The sequence below is a fragment of the Lissotriton helveticus genome, chromosome 5_1 (assembly GCF_964261635.1).
Source record: "Lissotriton helveticus chromosome 5_1, aLisHel1.1, whole genome shotgun sequence".
Taxonomy (NCBI): domain Eukaryota; kingdom Metazoa; phylum Chordata; class Amphibia; order Caudata; family Salamandridae; genus Lissotriton; species Lissotriton helveticus.
This window is the reverse complement of record NC_136065.1, coordinates 1337478349-1337491437: the sequence shown is the minus strand read 5'-3', so window position 1 is coordinate 1337491437 and position 13089 is coordinate 1337478349. Positions and strand designations below refer to the sequence as shown.

At 46.0% G+C, this 13089-nt stretch overlaps 1 protein-coding gene across 2 annotated transcripts in view; it reads right to left on the bottom strand.

The window, feature by feature from the left end:
* Positions 1–2977, bottom strand: part of CACNA1S (calcium voltage-gated channel subunit alpha1 S) — a 488710-nt gene extending 485733 nt beyond the window's left edge. For both annotated transcript variants that reach the window (XM_078644201.1, XM_078644202.1), the window contains exon 1: positions 2669–2977. In XM_078644201.1, coding sequence (XP_078500327.1) covers positions 2669–2829 — 161 coding nt within the window. In that variant the 5' untranslated portion in view covers positions 2830–2977. The remainder of the gene's footprint in view (positions 1–2668) is intronic.
* Positions 2978–13089: the final 10112 nt, after the last annotated feature.

Genomic DNA, 13089 nt, shown 5'->3' with positions numbered 1-13089 from the left:
TCGCTGTTCATAAATATTGTACTTGGAATATTGACTACAAAAATATTGGCTCTTGGGGATGTCTCTTTAATTATGAGATGATGCTTCTTTTACTTGTGGATTGGAATTAGGTACATGGGGATAGATCAGAATACCTTTTAGGTTTTGTTTTTACTTGGAGTAAGTGGCAGCTGTTCTCACTCCCTTCGCCACCTATCAGACATAGAGCCAATGAGTAATTTGACATCCATTCAAATTCAGAGTACTATGGATTTTTCGACGTGTTTGAGATATATTGTTAGGTCAGGATTTGTATCCTTATTTTATACTTGTCAAGATACTGACAAGTCACATTTGAATTTGGACTCTCAGAACCATTTCTTTTTCAGCTGCACATTTGGTAAATTTGCTTCTTGTTAAGTTTACCCTTTCGTTATTTTGTTGTTGCGGATTATCAACATAGAAACTATATAGTCCTTAGAAATTTGACAGTGCCTCTCCCATTAATGATTCACAGGTTTCTGTGGTGGCCGGTTTGTGGAGGTGAACACTAGTTGTTGATGTACATTTTACAGAATTAGGTACACATATATGTTGAGTTAAGAATAGTAAAGCTATACTTCCCTGTATATACACTGATCGTCACAATATTGTGGCAAGTGATACTCTGGCTAGGAGGCATTCTTGTAGGATAATATTTAAAACACGATATTGCGGGAGGATGCAGGCATACCGTTTCAAAGCTTAGTTACTTACAATTCTCTCCTGGCTGTGTAGCCTCGACTAACAAGATTATACAATATCTACTTACAGACAACAATTACATAGGGTCAGAAAAGAGCAAGGCATTCCGTCAGCTATACCCTAAATACCAAATCATCCTGCTGCCTTCTGGCCAAGGGGGCTACCTCACATCACTACTTAGGTGAAAATGGTGCTCACACTTCCAGAGGAATCCAGTAGTCAGAAATACATCCTTCCCGATCTGACACCTTGATATCAGTCTTGTGACTGAAAGTTCAACTCCACATAAAGCACATGGCTCAGAAAAATTAAGGACTGGATCTCCGCATGATCTCTTTTCCACTCCTTGGATCAGGTCATGATAATGAACTTTTGGTAATGTTGGCCTTGGGGTTATGTCCTGACTCTCCCAGACAAAGCATGAATCCAACAAACACTGTCTATGTGAGGAAGAAAGTCAACCACCCACCACTGAAGATCAGACTGGTTCAATGCCATGATCGCACATGCTTGACAAACGTTTAAGCCATTCCTTTCCAAAGCTGTCTGAGGGCTGGCTGCCATGGACGATAACACGCGCAAAGACATGCCTACCCTGGCCACATCATCTGTCAGCCTTCCCATAAGTATCATCTATTACTAGGGATCAGCTCCATTGCCTTTGCGCCCCCACAGATTCCCAGTTAGTGGCGGAACTATCAATAATGCAACAGGTGCCGGGGCCCTAGGCCAGAGATGTGAATGGTCAATCGCACCCAAAAAATAGAATCTGTAGTTTTTCCTACCAGAAAGGGTGGAGGAGGGCATTACCTTTGCTTGCATTTGGGCACCCGAAACCTTTGCTCTGCCACTCTTCCCTGTGTAATTGATTTCATCTTAACTGTCCACCAACACACACAAAAGTCAACAGCAATTTCTCCAATGAAATCACATGCCCTTCTTAAACTGCCTCTGTCCTAAGCCCTTAGATTGCTAATGTACAGGTGGCTCAAGAACACACCACCCTTCAGAAGAGATTTTCACAGCCTACAACTTGTCTCTCCCACAGTACTCAATTCATTACAAACCGGCCCTCTCGATTTTTAATTTCAATACCTTTAGCTCATGAAAGACTGGGCTTGGAGGCTGACTTCCTTCCGTTAGGCCCACGCTGAGGCCAAGAGCAATGCTCCTAATGGTAGACTATTGGAATTCACTACTATTCCCTCACATGCTTCCAAACATAAATGTGCCTAAGCACAATGTCAATGTGCACATTTAGCAACACTACTCAGAACCTCACATGTGCCACTGAACTCTTCTCTAATAGGCCACAGTGCAGAAGATGCTTACTTATGTGTGTATATTCAATAGTATGTCTAAACATACCTAGTCATAAGACAGCAGAGCGCAGTACATGAACAAAGACAATATTAAAGTCAAGGAGTAATAGAAGAGGAAGCCGGGTTTTGCAGGGTTAATGCTATTACTTAGTACAATTTAGGCTCATTTATATTGGGGTGAGAACTGTCCGGTGTGTGCCTCAGAACATAAACACACCAAAATTAAGAACAGTGATATTATAAAGAGCGCGAAGTGGGGCTCTGAAAGGCCATCCGAAAGGCGCTGTCATTTTGGAAGTTACCAGTTTAAAAAAAAGTTCAGTTTTTGCTTAAAAGTAGAGATGCTCCTAGTAAGTTGCGCCCTCGAAATGAGGGTATGTAGACATAAATAGGCCCCCAGCTTCAAGTCGACTGGGCCCAGCTAGACAAGTTTAGACAGGTTCAGCTTATGGAGAGGCTGGTGCAATCTTACCTCGTTTCTCAGCCATCAACTTCTTCCTTTCCACAATTGCCTCAACAAAACCAAAAGTATTATTCTGAATGCCAGGTTTCTTTCCTCTCCACGCGACGTCCGTCAACTGTGTACACATTTTTTCTGTTTTTATCCAACCAGAAAAGGATACTTCCATTCGACGATGCTGATGCAGGCCTTCCTCAGGGGGTTCTTAAGGTCCAGGCAGAAGAGCGCTCGCGGCGGGCGGAGGGGGGCCCGCGTCAGGGCCCTCTTGGCTTTTTCCTTCTGTTTCCTCTGAAGTGACCCGTCGTCTACGGGGCTCAACTCCATGTTGGCGTTGGGCGCAGTCCTTGCCTCCTCCGGCTGGTGGTTACGGTCCTACACTTCCACTTGTTCCCCTCTTTTGTGTCCCCCCTTATATTTCTTCTGCCCTTGGACGGTTACCCCCTTCCCGGTTTATCCGGGGCTTACACTGGTGCCCCCCCCGGCTTCTCTCCCTGGCGAGTCCGGTCCTCCGCGATGGCAAGGAAGAGGGTGGGGGCAAAATGAGGGGAGGAAAATAGGACGAACACAGAGACGGAGCAGGGGGTTTAAATTTAGAAGCGGCAGCTCTCCCGCTGCCCTGTCAGAGTTCCTGAGACAGCAAAAGAGCTGGAAGCTGCAGCTGTTGTGGCCCAACTTATTCCGAGGCCAAGAACGGCAGGACGAGGGCCGGGTGCCGGGTTACACTTACTGGAGCGCTAAAGAATCAAACAACACCTGCAGGGCGGGCCGGGGACAAGCACCCGCATGGCTTTTTGTGAGGTGAATTTATGACGCCATATCACCGGGGCCACCCTTGCCAGCCCGGGTTAACTCCTTTCTTCTCGTTTAGTGTCGGGCTGTACTTTAACATAGCAGAGTTTCTTGAACAGAACAAAGACTACATCTCCCAGAATGCATTATTTTGTAATAGAAACTGGCAGAAATAGCACCACGGCCTCATGTAATGGTGGTGTTGCTACCTTTAGATTGCAGCCATTATGTCTGGCGCATTCCATAGGGTGTAGGGTATAGCCTGCATGTACTGATCAATTACTTGATGCGCAGGAGACTAGGTACAGACATTTAAAGTGCTCTTGGCTAAGAAGTCAAATGTCACTCCTTGGTGGGCAAAAGTGGTCTTCACAAACTTTGCGTACTATTTCTCTTTGTCTCATTCGCACATATTTTTTACTTAGGAGGACTAACTAACACAATTGTATTCTTTTCCTGGGCGATGTTATTGTGAATTGAAATGCTCTAAAAATGCAAACTTGAAAAGAAAATAATTTGCTACACTTGACATTGGGGGTAGTTTTGCAGAGAAAAAACGCACATGCTTTCCGAAACGGGTGGGTTCCATGAGAATAAATGTTATTTCGCTATGTGGAGTGGAACGAATTATCGCAATGTGGAAAATTACTTTTCCTGTGAAAAGTGAACCTTTGCCAACTTCACGATAGGCATATGGTGTGAAATCTGCAAAACTTCTCTGGCAGGAATATCTGCACGGCCGCTAACACGGGCGACTTTGATTTGTGCGTTTTGTTGTAGGCGAAACACCAGTCTTCCACAGCTGTTCACTACATCCTATGTCTTGTGAGATATGTAATTATCCGTAGCCCCTGCAGTGCCAAACGGGACGGCATCAAAATACAACTACGAGAAGGAGTTTAAAAGACGGGACTCTCTGAGCTAAACATGACGAAACAACTTTAGTTCTGAATGTACATATATTTGGAGGCTTAAACGAGACGCTTCTGCAAGGGTCTATTTTTTTTGTTTCCCAGCAGATACATACGTATCCCACCTCCCAATATAACGAACTCACCCAATAAAAGGACACCTCTGGGGAGGATAAGGAGCAGAAAGGTGTCAAAGGCAGCGTGTCAAGAGAATTTTCCAACGTATTTTTGTAGTTTGATAGAGAGGTGCTGCTCACGCCGAAGAGCAGGTGGACCGAGGGAGGTCTGACAGGTGCAGAAGGACAGGGCGAGGACAGATCTGAGCACCCTCAGTGTTATCAAAGGTTTGCTTTTTAAAAGAGCATGAATGAAAATACAACTCCCGCGATATAAATCGAAATACGAAAATACGAAATTAAGGGAGAGAGGAGAACATGACAATGCCACTCGTTTAACCCTTTGTATTACTAAAATATGACAGGTGTGACATGGGCAGTAGGAATGCAGGCACACGCAAAGCAAATAACACACCCACACGCAGGCCGGCTGCCAACTCCAAACAAAAACACGAGAAAAAGTAGCGCAGGCTTCACTCTTGCAGACGGACTACAGTGGACGATTGCCTCTCTGGGTCGGGAGCAGGCCATACGTGTCGCAGCATGACGGAAGTGTCAATTTGTGAGGAGGCATGGATAAGAAAACAGGGACTGCAGGCATGAGGCGAAGGGATGTTATTTTTAGTTTACATAATATGTGATTTTTAAAAACAAATTTTGCAATTGAAACAATAATGCTGAGGTGTACAGAAATGTGTTTTAATTAGGCCGGACTCCACCTTGGATTTAGAATTAAACATGTTTACACTTCTCATTGACACCACATACCGTAAAATGTGCACTGATGCTATGAAATGTGCATGATGCTTTGAAATGTGCACTGATGCTTTGAAATGTGCACTGATGCTTTGAAATGTGCTCTAAGGCTTTAAAATGTGCACTGATGCTTTGAAATGTACACTATTGCTTTAAAATGTACACTGATGCTTTAAAATGTACACTGATGCTGTGCGTTGACACGCTGTTCCTGAAGAGCTTTGGAGGAAGTTCTTTAATGATATCGTTTCACTGCAAGTTCTCTTATTGCTCTGCATACTACAGATCTGTCAATTTTTAAGGCTGGTATTATTTATGAAACTTTGATTTGTGGTAACACGGCCAGTGACATTTGGTCACAGGAGATTCATCAATATTCATTTAGGGGACGGGAATAATGCTAGGATGGAGGTATTATATGACATTGTATAATGTATTATGATTGATTGATAGCTTTTATTCGATATGCAAGATATCCTGTAAGCGTACACATAATAGAGCCATTTACAAGTCTACAAAAACAACATCATTTTTAAAAAAAAGGCACAGCAATATTAAATGCACATTTTAAAAAGATAAAAGGACATAAAATGCCAAGAATAAATTAGCTAAAAATGAATTAAACCGCTACTGACAGTCTCTTGCATCGGATCAACCAAAACTGTTTTAAAAATTTGGCTATACCACATACAATAGGAGGGGAGGTATCCGTCATTAAAATGCGCAGGGCTACTAGGTAACTACGTGTGCCCATATTCCGACAAAGGGGTTTAAGCCAATAGCTCCTGGGCTTTGCATAATCCGAGCATTCAAATAGGATGTGTGAAATGGACTCAATCCTGGTAGGGCAGCATGCACAATAGGGGGACGTGCGAGCACCTGATTTCCACTTTGATACCAATGCCCCAAGTGGAAGCGAGCCCACTCTAAATTTAAAGTATAGTGCTCGATCAGCTGGAAGAGTTATTAGGTCCAGATAAGGCTCAAAAACTACAGCATCCTTTACTGTTAAAAAAGCAGCAGTGGACTTGCAATGTTCTGGGTTTATAACTAGCTGTTCCGCAACCCAAGACCAGTAAAGTTTCTTCAACACCTCTTTTGGTGGAGCCGATTTTGATGCCCAACAGTCCCCCAGTCCGATTTTCTCCAGAAGTTTTTTAGTTTCTCTCAACCATCTTATTTTAGCCCAACCGCCCAAACTCATTATCTCCGCCAACCCATCAGCGTATGATTTTAACTCTTCACCCCTCCAGATGCGTGCCCATAGAAGGAGTGGGCGAAGCCGGGCTTGATCTTTAATGTTCTTACAGCCTGTATCCAACAGCACCGGTACTGTAGGGGTACTTGGCGGGATAGAAATTATGGATTTTAGGAGCTTGCTCTCAACTGTTGCCAAGGAGTCCAGACAGCAATGCCCCCACAGTTCGGCCCCATACAAGGCTGATGTTACTACCTTAGCCTTGTAAATGTCAAGTACTGGGGTAAGCGTCCTCTTGGATGATGCCCGGAATTCCCCCAGGAGGGCTCCTCCTACCCTCTTGTGGTTGAGGACCATCTTAGCAATGTGAGGTGACCAGTTCATGCTATCTGTAATCCGAATTCCGAGATAGTCAAATTCTGATACTTTCTCCAAGGGAACAGAGTTAAGAATAGGAGGGCGGCCCAGTTTCCTTGGAGGATTTAGGATAAGGAACTTGGTTTTATCCACGTTGATTACTAGTCCCTTTGCGATACAGAAATTCTGAAAGCGAGTTAACAATTTCTGGAGGCCTTGCGGAGTCTTGGAGATCAGGAGCGTGTCGTCCGCGAAAAGCAGTGTTGGGATCCGCACTCCTCCGAGACAGGGCGCGTCGGCTGGTTCTTGCTGGAGATATTCCACCACCCCATTCACATATAGTGAGAAAAGGGTGGGCGCCAGAACGCATCCCTGCCTCACACCCCTAGACACTGGTATTTTCTCTGTTAGCTCTCCGTTTCTTGCCCAGCGGACCTGGGCAAATGTGTGGGCATGGAGGCTAATGAGGAGAGACAAAATGTAAGGAGGGAGTCCCAACCCATGGAGCACCCTCCATAACTTCTCCCGGGGAACTAGGTCAAAGGCAGTCCTTAGGTCTATAAAGGCCAGATATAGACTGCCCTTGCCTAGCTCCACCACCTTCCACCCCAGAAGAGCCAACCTGAACACCTGCTCTATTGTCCCCATTCCTGCCCGAAAACCTGCCTGGAAGTCTGATAATATTTTATTTTCCTCCGCCCAGTGAAGGATCCTACCAAGTATAGCTTTGCCTGCTATCTTTTGGGTGGAGTCTATCAGGCTTATTGGGCGGTAGTTCCCCGGGGTTTCTCTACATCCTTTTTTGTAAATAGGGACCACCACCGCCCCCTTCCATGATTCGGGCACTGGCCCTCCCATCATAATGTCATTAAGGAGAGCTGCAATAACCCTTCCCCACTCCACTGGGTGTGCCCGCATAAGGTCCCCTGGAAGGCCATCTGGACCGGCTGCCTTGCGGGGGGCTACCCACCCAATTACCTTTTCGATCTCTAAAGGTGTGAAGAGATTATAGGTGTGGGGGTCGGAAACTATTGGGGAGATCAGCCTAACATTTAGTTCCCCATCAGGCGGGAGGTATAGAGCCCCAAAATGTTTTACCCAGCTTTGTGGGGGGATATTACAGGGTCTCAAAACTTCCTCTGGCCTGTTCCGAGAGCCTTCAAGGTTCCAAAAGGCCCTCGAATCCCTACTTTTGCTCGCATGGAGTAGGTCCTCCCAAAACTTCTCTTCCCACTCCATCCTGGCAGTTTTAAGGGATCTTTTATAGGCCTTCCTTGCTTCCAGTATACCACTATGGGATTTGTGTTTTACTGCTTCAACAAGCCTTGTTTTTTGTAACCTACATGATTGAGTATACCAACCCTCCCCTTGCTTCTTTCTTCGGTTATTTCCTGACTTGCTAGAGGGAATGGTGAATACATTTGTCAAAGCCTCTACTAGAGAGACAAAGAGCCCACTCACCCTTCCCACCCCTTCCATGTCAGATCCCAGAGTTGTTACTGCCTGGGTTAAAAGGGTTGAGATTACTCCGATCCTTTCCTCAGAGAGGGTCAATTTAGCCCATTATAAACGTCTTCCACAGAGTGAGACTAAAGACTCATCGGGGACTAATACGGGCTTACCAGGGCCCTTTTTTGCTAGGCACCACCACTGGGCCATGGTTAAGGAAAGTGGATTGTGGTCACTTTCAATCGTCGGGACCACAACCATATCCCTCACATGGTTCCAGAGACATACATCTAATAAGATGTAGTCTATTCTAGAGGAGTGTCCTGGTCTATTATAAGTATGGGCCCCCCCCCTGTCCGAAATTGTCCTTCCATTCACAGCCCTTAGGTTTAATTCAAGGCTCAGGGAGTATAGCTGTAACGCTACTTCTGTCCATCTCCTAATGGGTGGAATCTCTAGTACAGGGATCCCTATCCTAGTGTCATCCTCGTCCTGGTCGAGGGCAACATCCGAGCCCACAGGCTCGTACGTACAATTCATGTTTCCCGCAACCAGGGTACATAACTTGTATGGTGTTTCATTCAGAAGGGTCTCAAGGAGAGATAATACAGAGGACTTCCTACCACCCTTAGTCCCTCTAGCGTAGACATTATAGACATTTAAAACTAATTTTCCCCTTTTATCTCTTAGAATAATATTTTGAATGTCCGGGCATCCTGTCTGTGTCTCCTCTATTCTGCAGTCTAAGGAGGCTGCTACCCATATGAGCAGACCGCCCGAGGGGCGTCCTCTCCCTGTTTCCGAGGTTAGCGCAGGTACAAAGAAGGAGGAGAATCCCACCCTATACACCGGCACCAAGCTCCAGGTCTCTTGGAAGATGCATAAGGAGTGCTCATCAACCCAGGCATTCCAATCTGGGAGGGCCAACTTTCTCGCAATCCCTGCGACATTCCAGCTGAAGACCTTAAGCACTAGGTCCGTCACAGCTGGTGTGTCACTGATCGCAGAAACACTGCTATCTGTAGGCCTCACAAAAGGTACCTGCAAATAGCTACTGTCTAAGGGAGTGTCTACAGAGGCTACTAACCCACTAGCACTTCCAATTGAAGGAGAGATAGTTCGAGTAAGTGTTGTTACCATTAGGTCTGTCCTATTCACAGTTGCTATAACTGCAACTGCATCTGTGTGTTCACTTGACTCCCCCTCCTCCAGTCAACAGCACCCTGGCATCCGCGGAAAATTCTGCTCACTACCCCCAAGGCCCCCAGCCCAGCATGTATCCCTATTTTGACAAAAACCATGGGTACTAGGACTCTCCCATGGCGACATGACAATTGGCCTAGGGTAGAAATACGTTAGGTCCACTACTTTAACCCCAGGTGCATCCATGTTTTTTACAGGACTACAGATGGTGCTGACTACTCTGGGGTCTTGAAAGTTCATTATTACGCAGTCCCCTTCCTGAGTTTTTTCCCCCTGTCCTACCCACCCTACTCTGCGTACACTTAGAATAATCCCATCCACACCAGTCGGGATTGGCTTATTTGTCTTCAGCCAGTGGATGCACTTATTCTTAAGAGATTGGTGATTCTCCATCTGGCCTTCCTTCAGGGGGGGAACGTTTACCAGAACAGCAACAAACGGCTGGCAATCTGGCGGGAGGTTTACAGGGGGGATCCGACGTGTGAAATTTCGTGGGGCCACCATTGTAGCGATTTGGGTTATAGGATGGGGAGCAGATTTGGTGACCTTCCCTGTCACTATTCCCTGTACTTTGTCTTGTAGGGCCGGTGTTTGGATAGATTTTACTTTACATCTACAAGCCTGAGTCGGTACTTGTGGAAGTGGCTTAGGTGTAGGTTTAGAACCCTCTACAGGTGTTGGCGTTCCCTTAGGTTGGGGCCCTGCTTTAGGTGGAGAAAGAATTTTAGGTGTTAGGGCTTGCACTCTGCTTGATTCAACCTTGTTTGATTTTTTTGGGGGATTAGAAACTGCTTGTGGTGGTAAGGAAGCTACTGAGAGGACACTCCCCTTTGGTCCCATGTCCTGGATATTACTCACTCCATTTAACTGTTTGAATGTGGTTTTAAGTGAGTAGAACCCATCGAGGGTTGACTGCTCTAGTTTGTCTATTCTAGCCCCCAGGGCCTTCACCTGAGTCAGTATAGGCATCAGGAGACTATTTACCCGCTCCAAAATCGTTTCAATAGTCACAGGATCGGTAAGCTTGGGGACACTATCAATGCTATTACTAGTAAATGGGCAGTTGTTTAAACCCATGGGAGGGCCCACGGCATCCCCCTCTACCTCGGCCTTGTCCTCTGGGAGCAGGCTCTTTGCTTCTTTTCCACCTAAGCCTAAGTGCTTTCTTCTTATTTTGTAGATTGCGGCCTGTCTCACCAGCCTACCCTTTTTAAGGTTACGTGTTTTTTTTCGTTTTTCCCTTTTATTCTGTCTACTTACATCAGATACAATTCCTGAAGGGTCCCCATCTAGAGGCACTAGAGTGGGTGTGGGCAATATTGGTAGAAGTGGCAGGCTTATGGCGCTGTTTAAGGGCATTGGTGCTGCAGGTCTAGATGGTTTACTTGGGCCACCCTCTTCCTCAGTGCCACCAGGAAGAAGCGCGGCCAGGTGTTCCAACCTATCTATATTTTGCCCTATTTCTAACAGCTGGGGGGGTCTGTAGAGCAGCCTGGGGTATCAACAGCGGGGGCAGATTGAACCCGCACACAAGCCGGTGTCAGGGCCTGTGCAGCGGCCCCCAAGGATGAGCGTCTGCAAGGGAGGTAGACCTCAGATAGGCGGCGCTCTGACATAGCAATCTCCTTTTCTATTACAGCCGTCACCCTCGTGATAAAACGATCCATAGTTCCAATTATTGGGCTCCCGCCAACAGCTCCCCTTTCACCCTCGCTCCTGAGCAGTTTTCCTGAGCGTGTTGACATGATTATGCGTAGATCCTTGGAAAGGACTTACACGTCTCACCTTTTGCTTGGTGTCGGTGGAAAGGGACGTGGCCCAGCCCAGCCTCTGACAGCCCCTGACTGCCACAGACTGCCCGCCCTTTGCTCGGGCTTCGCTCGGCGTCCCGCTCGCGTCCCGCTGAGCGTCGGTCAGAACGTAAAGTAGGCACGTTGCAGGTGGGGGGCGTGTCTGTTGGTGGGCGCGTCCGCTTGCGCACCTGGGGAAGCAGGGACTCCTGGACTTCCGAGTCCCTGCTACAGCGCCGACCTGATGTTTTTCCCCTCAAGCGCCTCCCAGTGCACAGCGCTTTGGGCTCAGCTCCCCCACCTTCCAAGCCGCGAAGCGGCACCCGCGAAGCGGGTGCGGCGAGAGGCAGCGGCAACAGAACCCAGCACAGCAGTCAGTCCCGAGGTCGTAGGGACAAGCAGCGACCTTCACACACTCCCAGGTGGGTATTATGATTTGATTGGGTGTTGATACATTTGTTCACCCTATACTGAGGTGTGTGGTTTCCATAGCTTTCTATGGTGAATTTTGTTATAAAAGGATATGTTTTGTGGGGTGAGCCAGAGAACATCCTCTCGGTCTCCATAGATGCTGTACGATTTTCTATTGATTTGCTAAATATTCTGAATGTAGACTTTTCCAGATGATAATCATGCTCCTTCTACATCTATCTGTATCTATCTATCTATATTTTTAAAAACGAAAGTATGGCTGTCTGTCTGTCTGTTTGTCCTTTATGCATTACTACACTATTCATCCGATCACCATGAAACTTTGGGAAGTTGTTGAGTACACACGCGCGAAGGTTTCTGGCATAATTTTATTTTAAATATCGGCCCCCCATGGCCCTCATAATCTTTCGAATACTGATGTACACACAAGACGGAAAAACAAAAAATCGTGTATCCACAAGCACTCGAATAAATAAATAGAATTAAAACACCATTCATCCGATCGCCAGGAAACTTTGGGAAGTTGTTGAGTACACTCCCGCGAAGGTTTCTGGCATAAATTTTTTTAAAATATAGGCCCCCCAGGGCCCTCATAATCTTTTGAATACTGATGTACGCACCAGACGGAAAAACAAAAAAATTGTGTATCCACAAGCACTCAAATAAATAAATAGAATTAAAACAACACTTTGAAATGATTTCCATGTTAAAATGAATACGTTTCAATAAAAATGACACAATGTAAATTGAATGTTATCATAACGAGTTTCCTTGAATTTCCTTTCTTCGGAGATCGCAGCAACGCGCGACGGGTAAGATAGTTGTAAATAAATCCTGAACTTCATGTTTAGGACTGGAACATTATGGATTTCAATTGACTTTGTATATTTTTTCTTTTGAATTGCACATTAATATTTTAATAAACATTAATGTTTTCTAAATTACTGATCTCAAGCAGCCTTAAGTCAAGAAGGAAGAAGTGTGGCGCAGTGGCCAGGGCGGCTGACTCCAGGACCTTGGGTCTCACGGTTCGATCACCGGTGGCAGATTAGCCCAGTACCATGTGACTCTGGGCAATAGCTCGCTTAATCTTCCCGACGGCCCCCAGTGCTTTGATACCCTTAGGGGTAATTGTTTGTGCTTCACAAATACCAGTATTATATTATTAACGTTATTTCTTATTGATTGCCATTTAGAATTATGTTTTGATTCTTCTCATTAGGGACAGATTGCCTGTTCTTTAATTGAGGACAACACCGTCCCGAACCTGCATTATTTCAGATTATCAGAAATAGTGCCAACAGGGGCATGGACAAGGAGATGTGATGAAAATTCATTCATAGACTATAAGGAAGAAAGGCAAGAGGCAAGAATGACATCTGCAGGGTTTGATAGAGGGGCAGGCAGACACTCAGGGCAAGGGAGCTGATGACTGGCATGGAAGAGCGGCTGGAAGAGATGACAGGAGAGGCGCAGCCTTTTTAAGGTATGGCAAAGTGGGCAATTGCCCAGGGCCCCCACCTTCCACAGGACCCCAGTAGAGTGATGGAATCAAAGGTCTCTCTTCCTCTCTCTATCTCTCT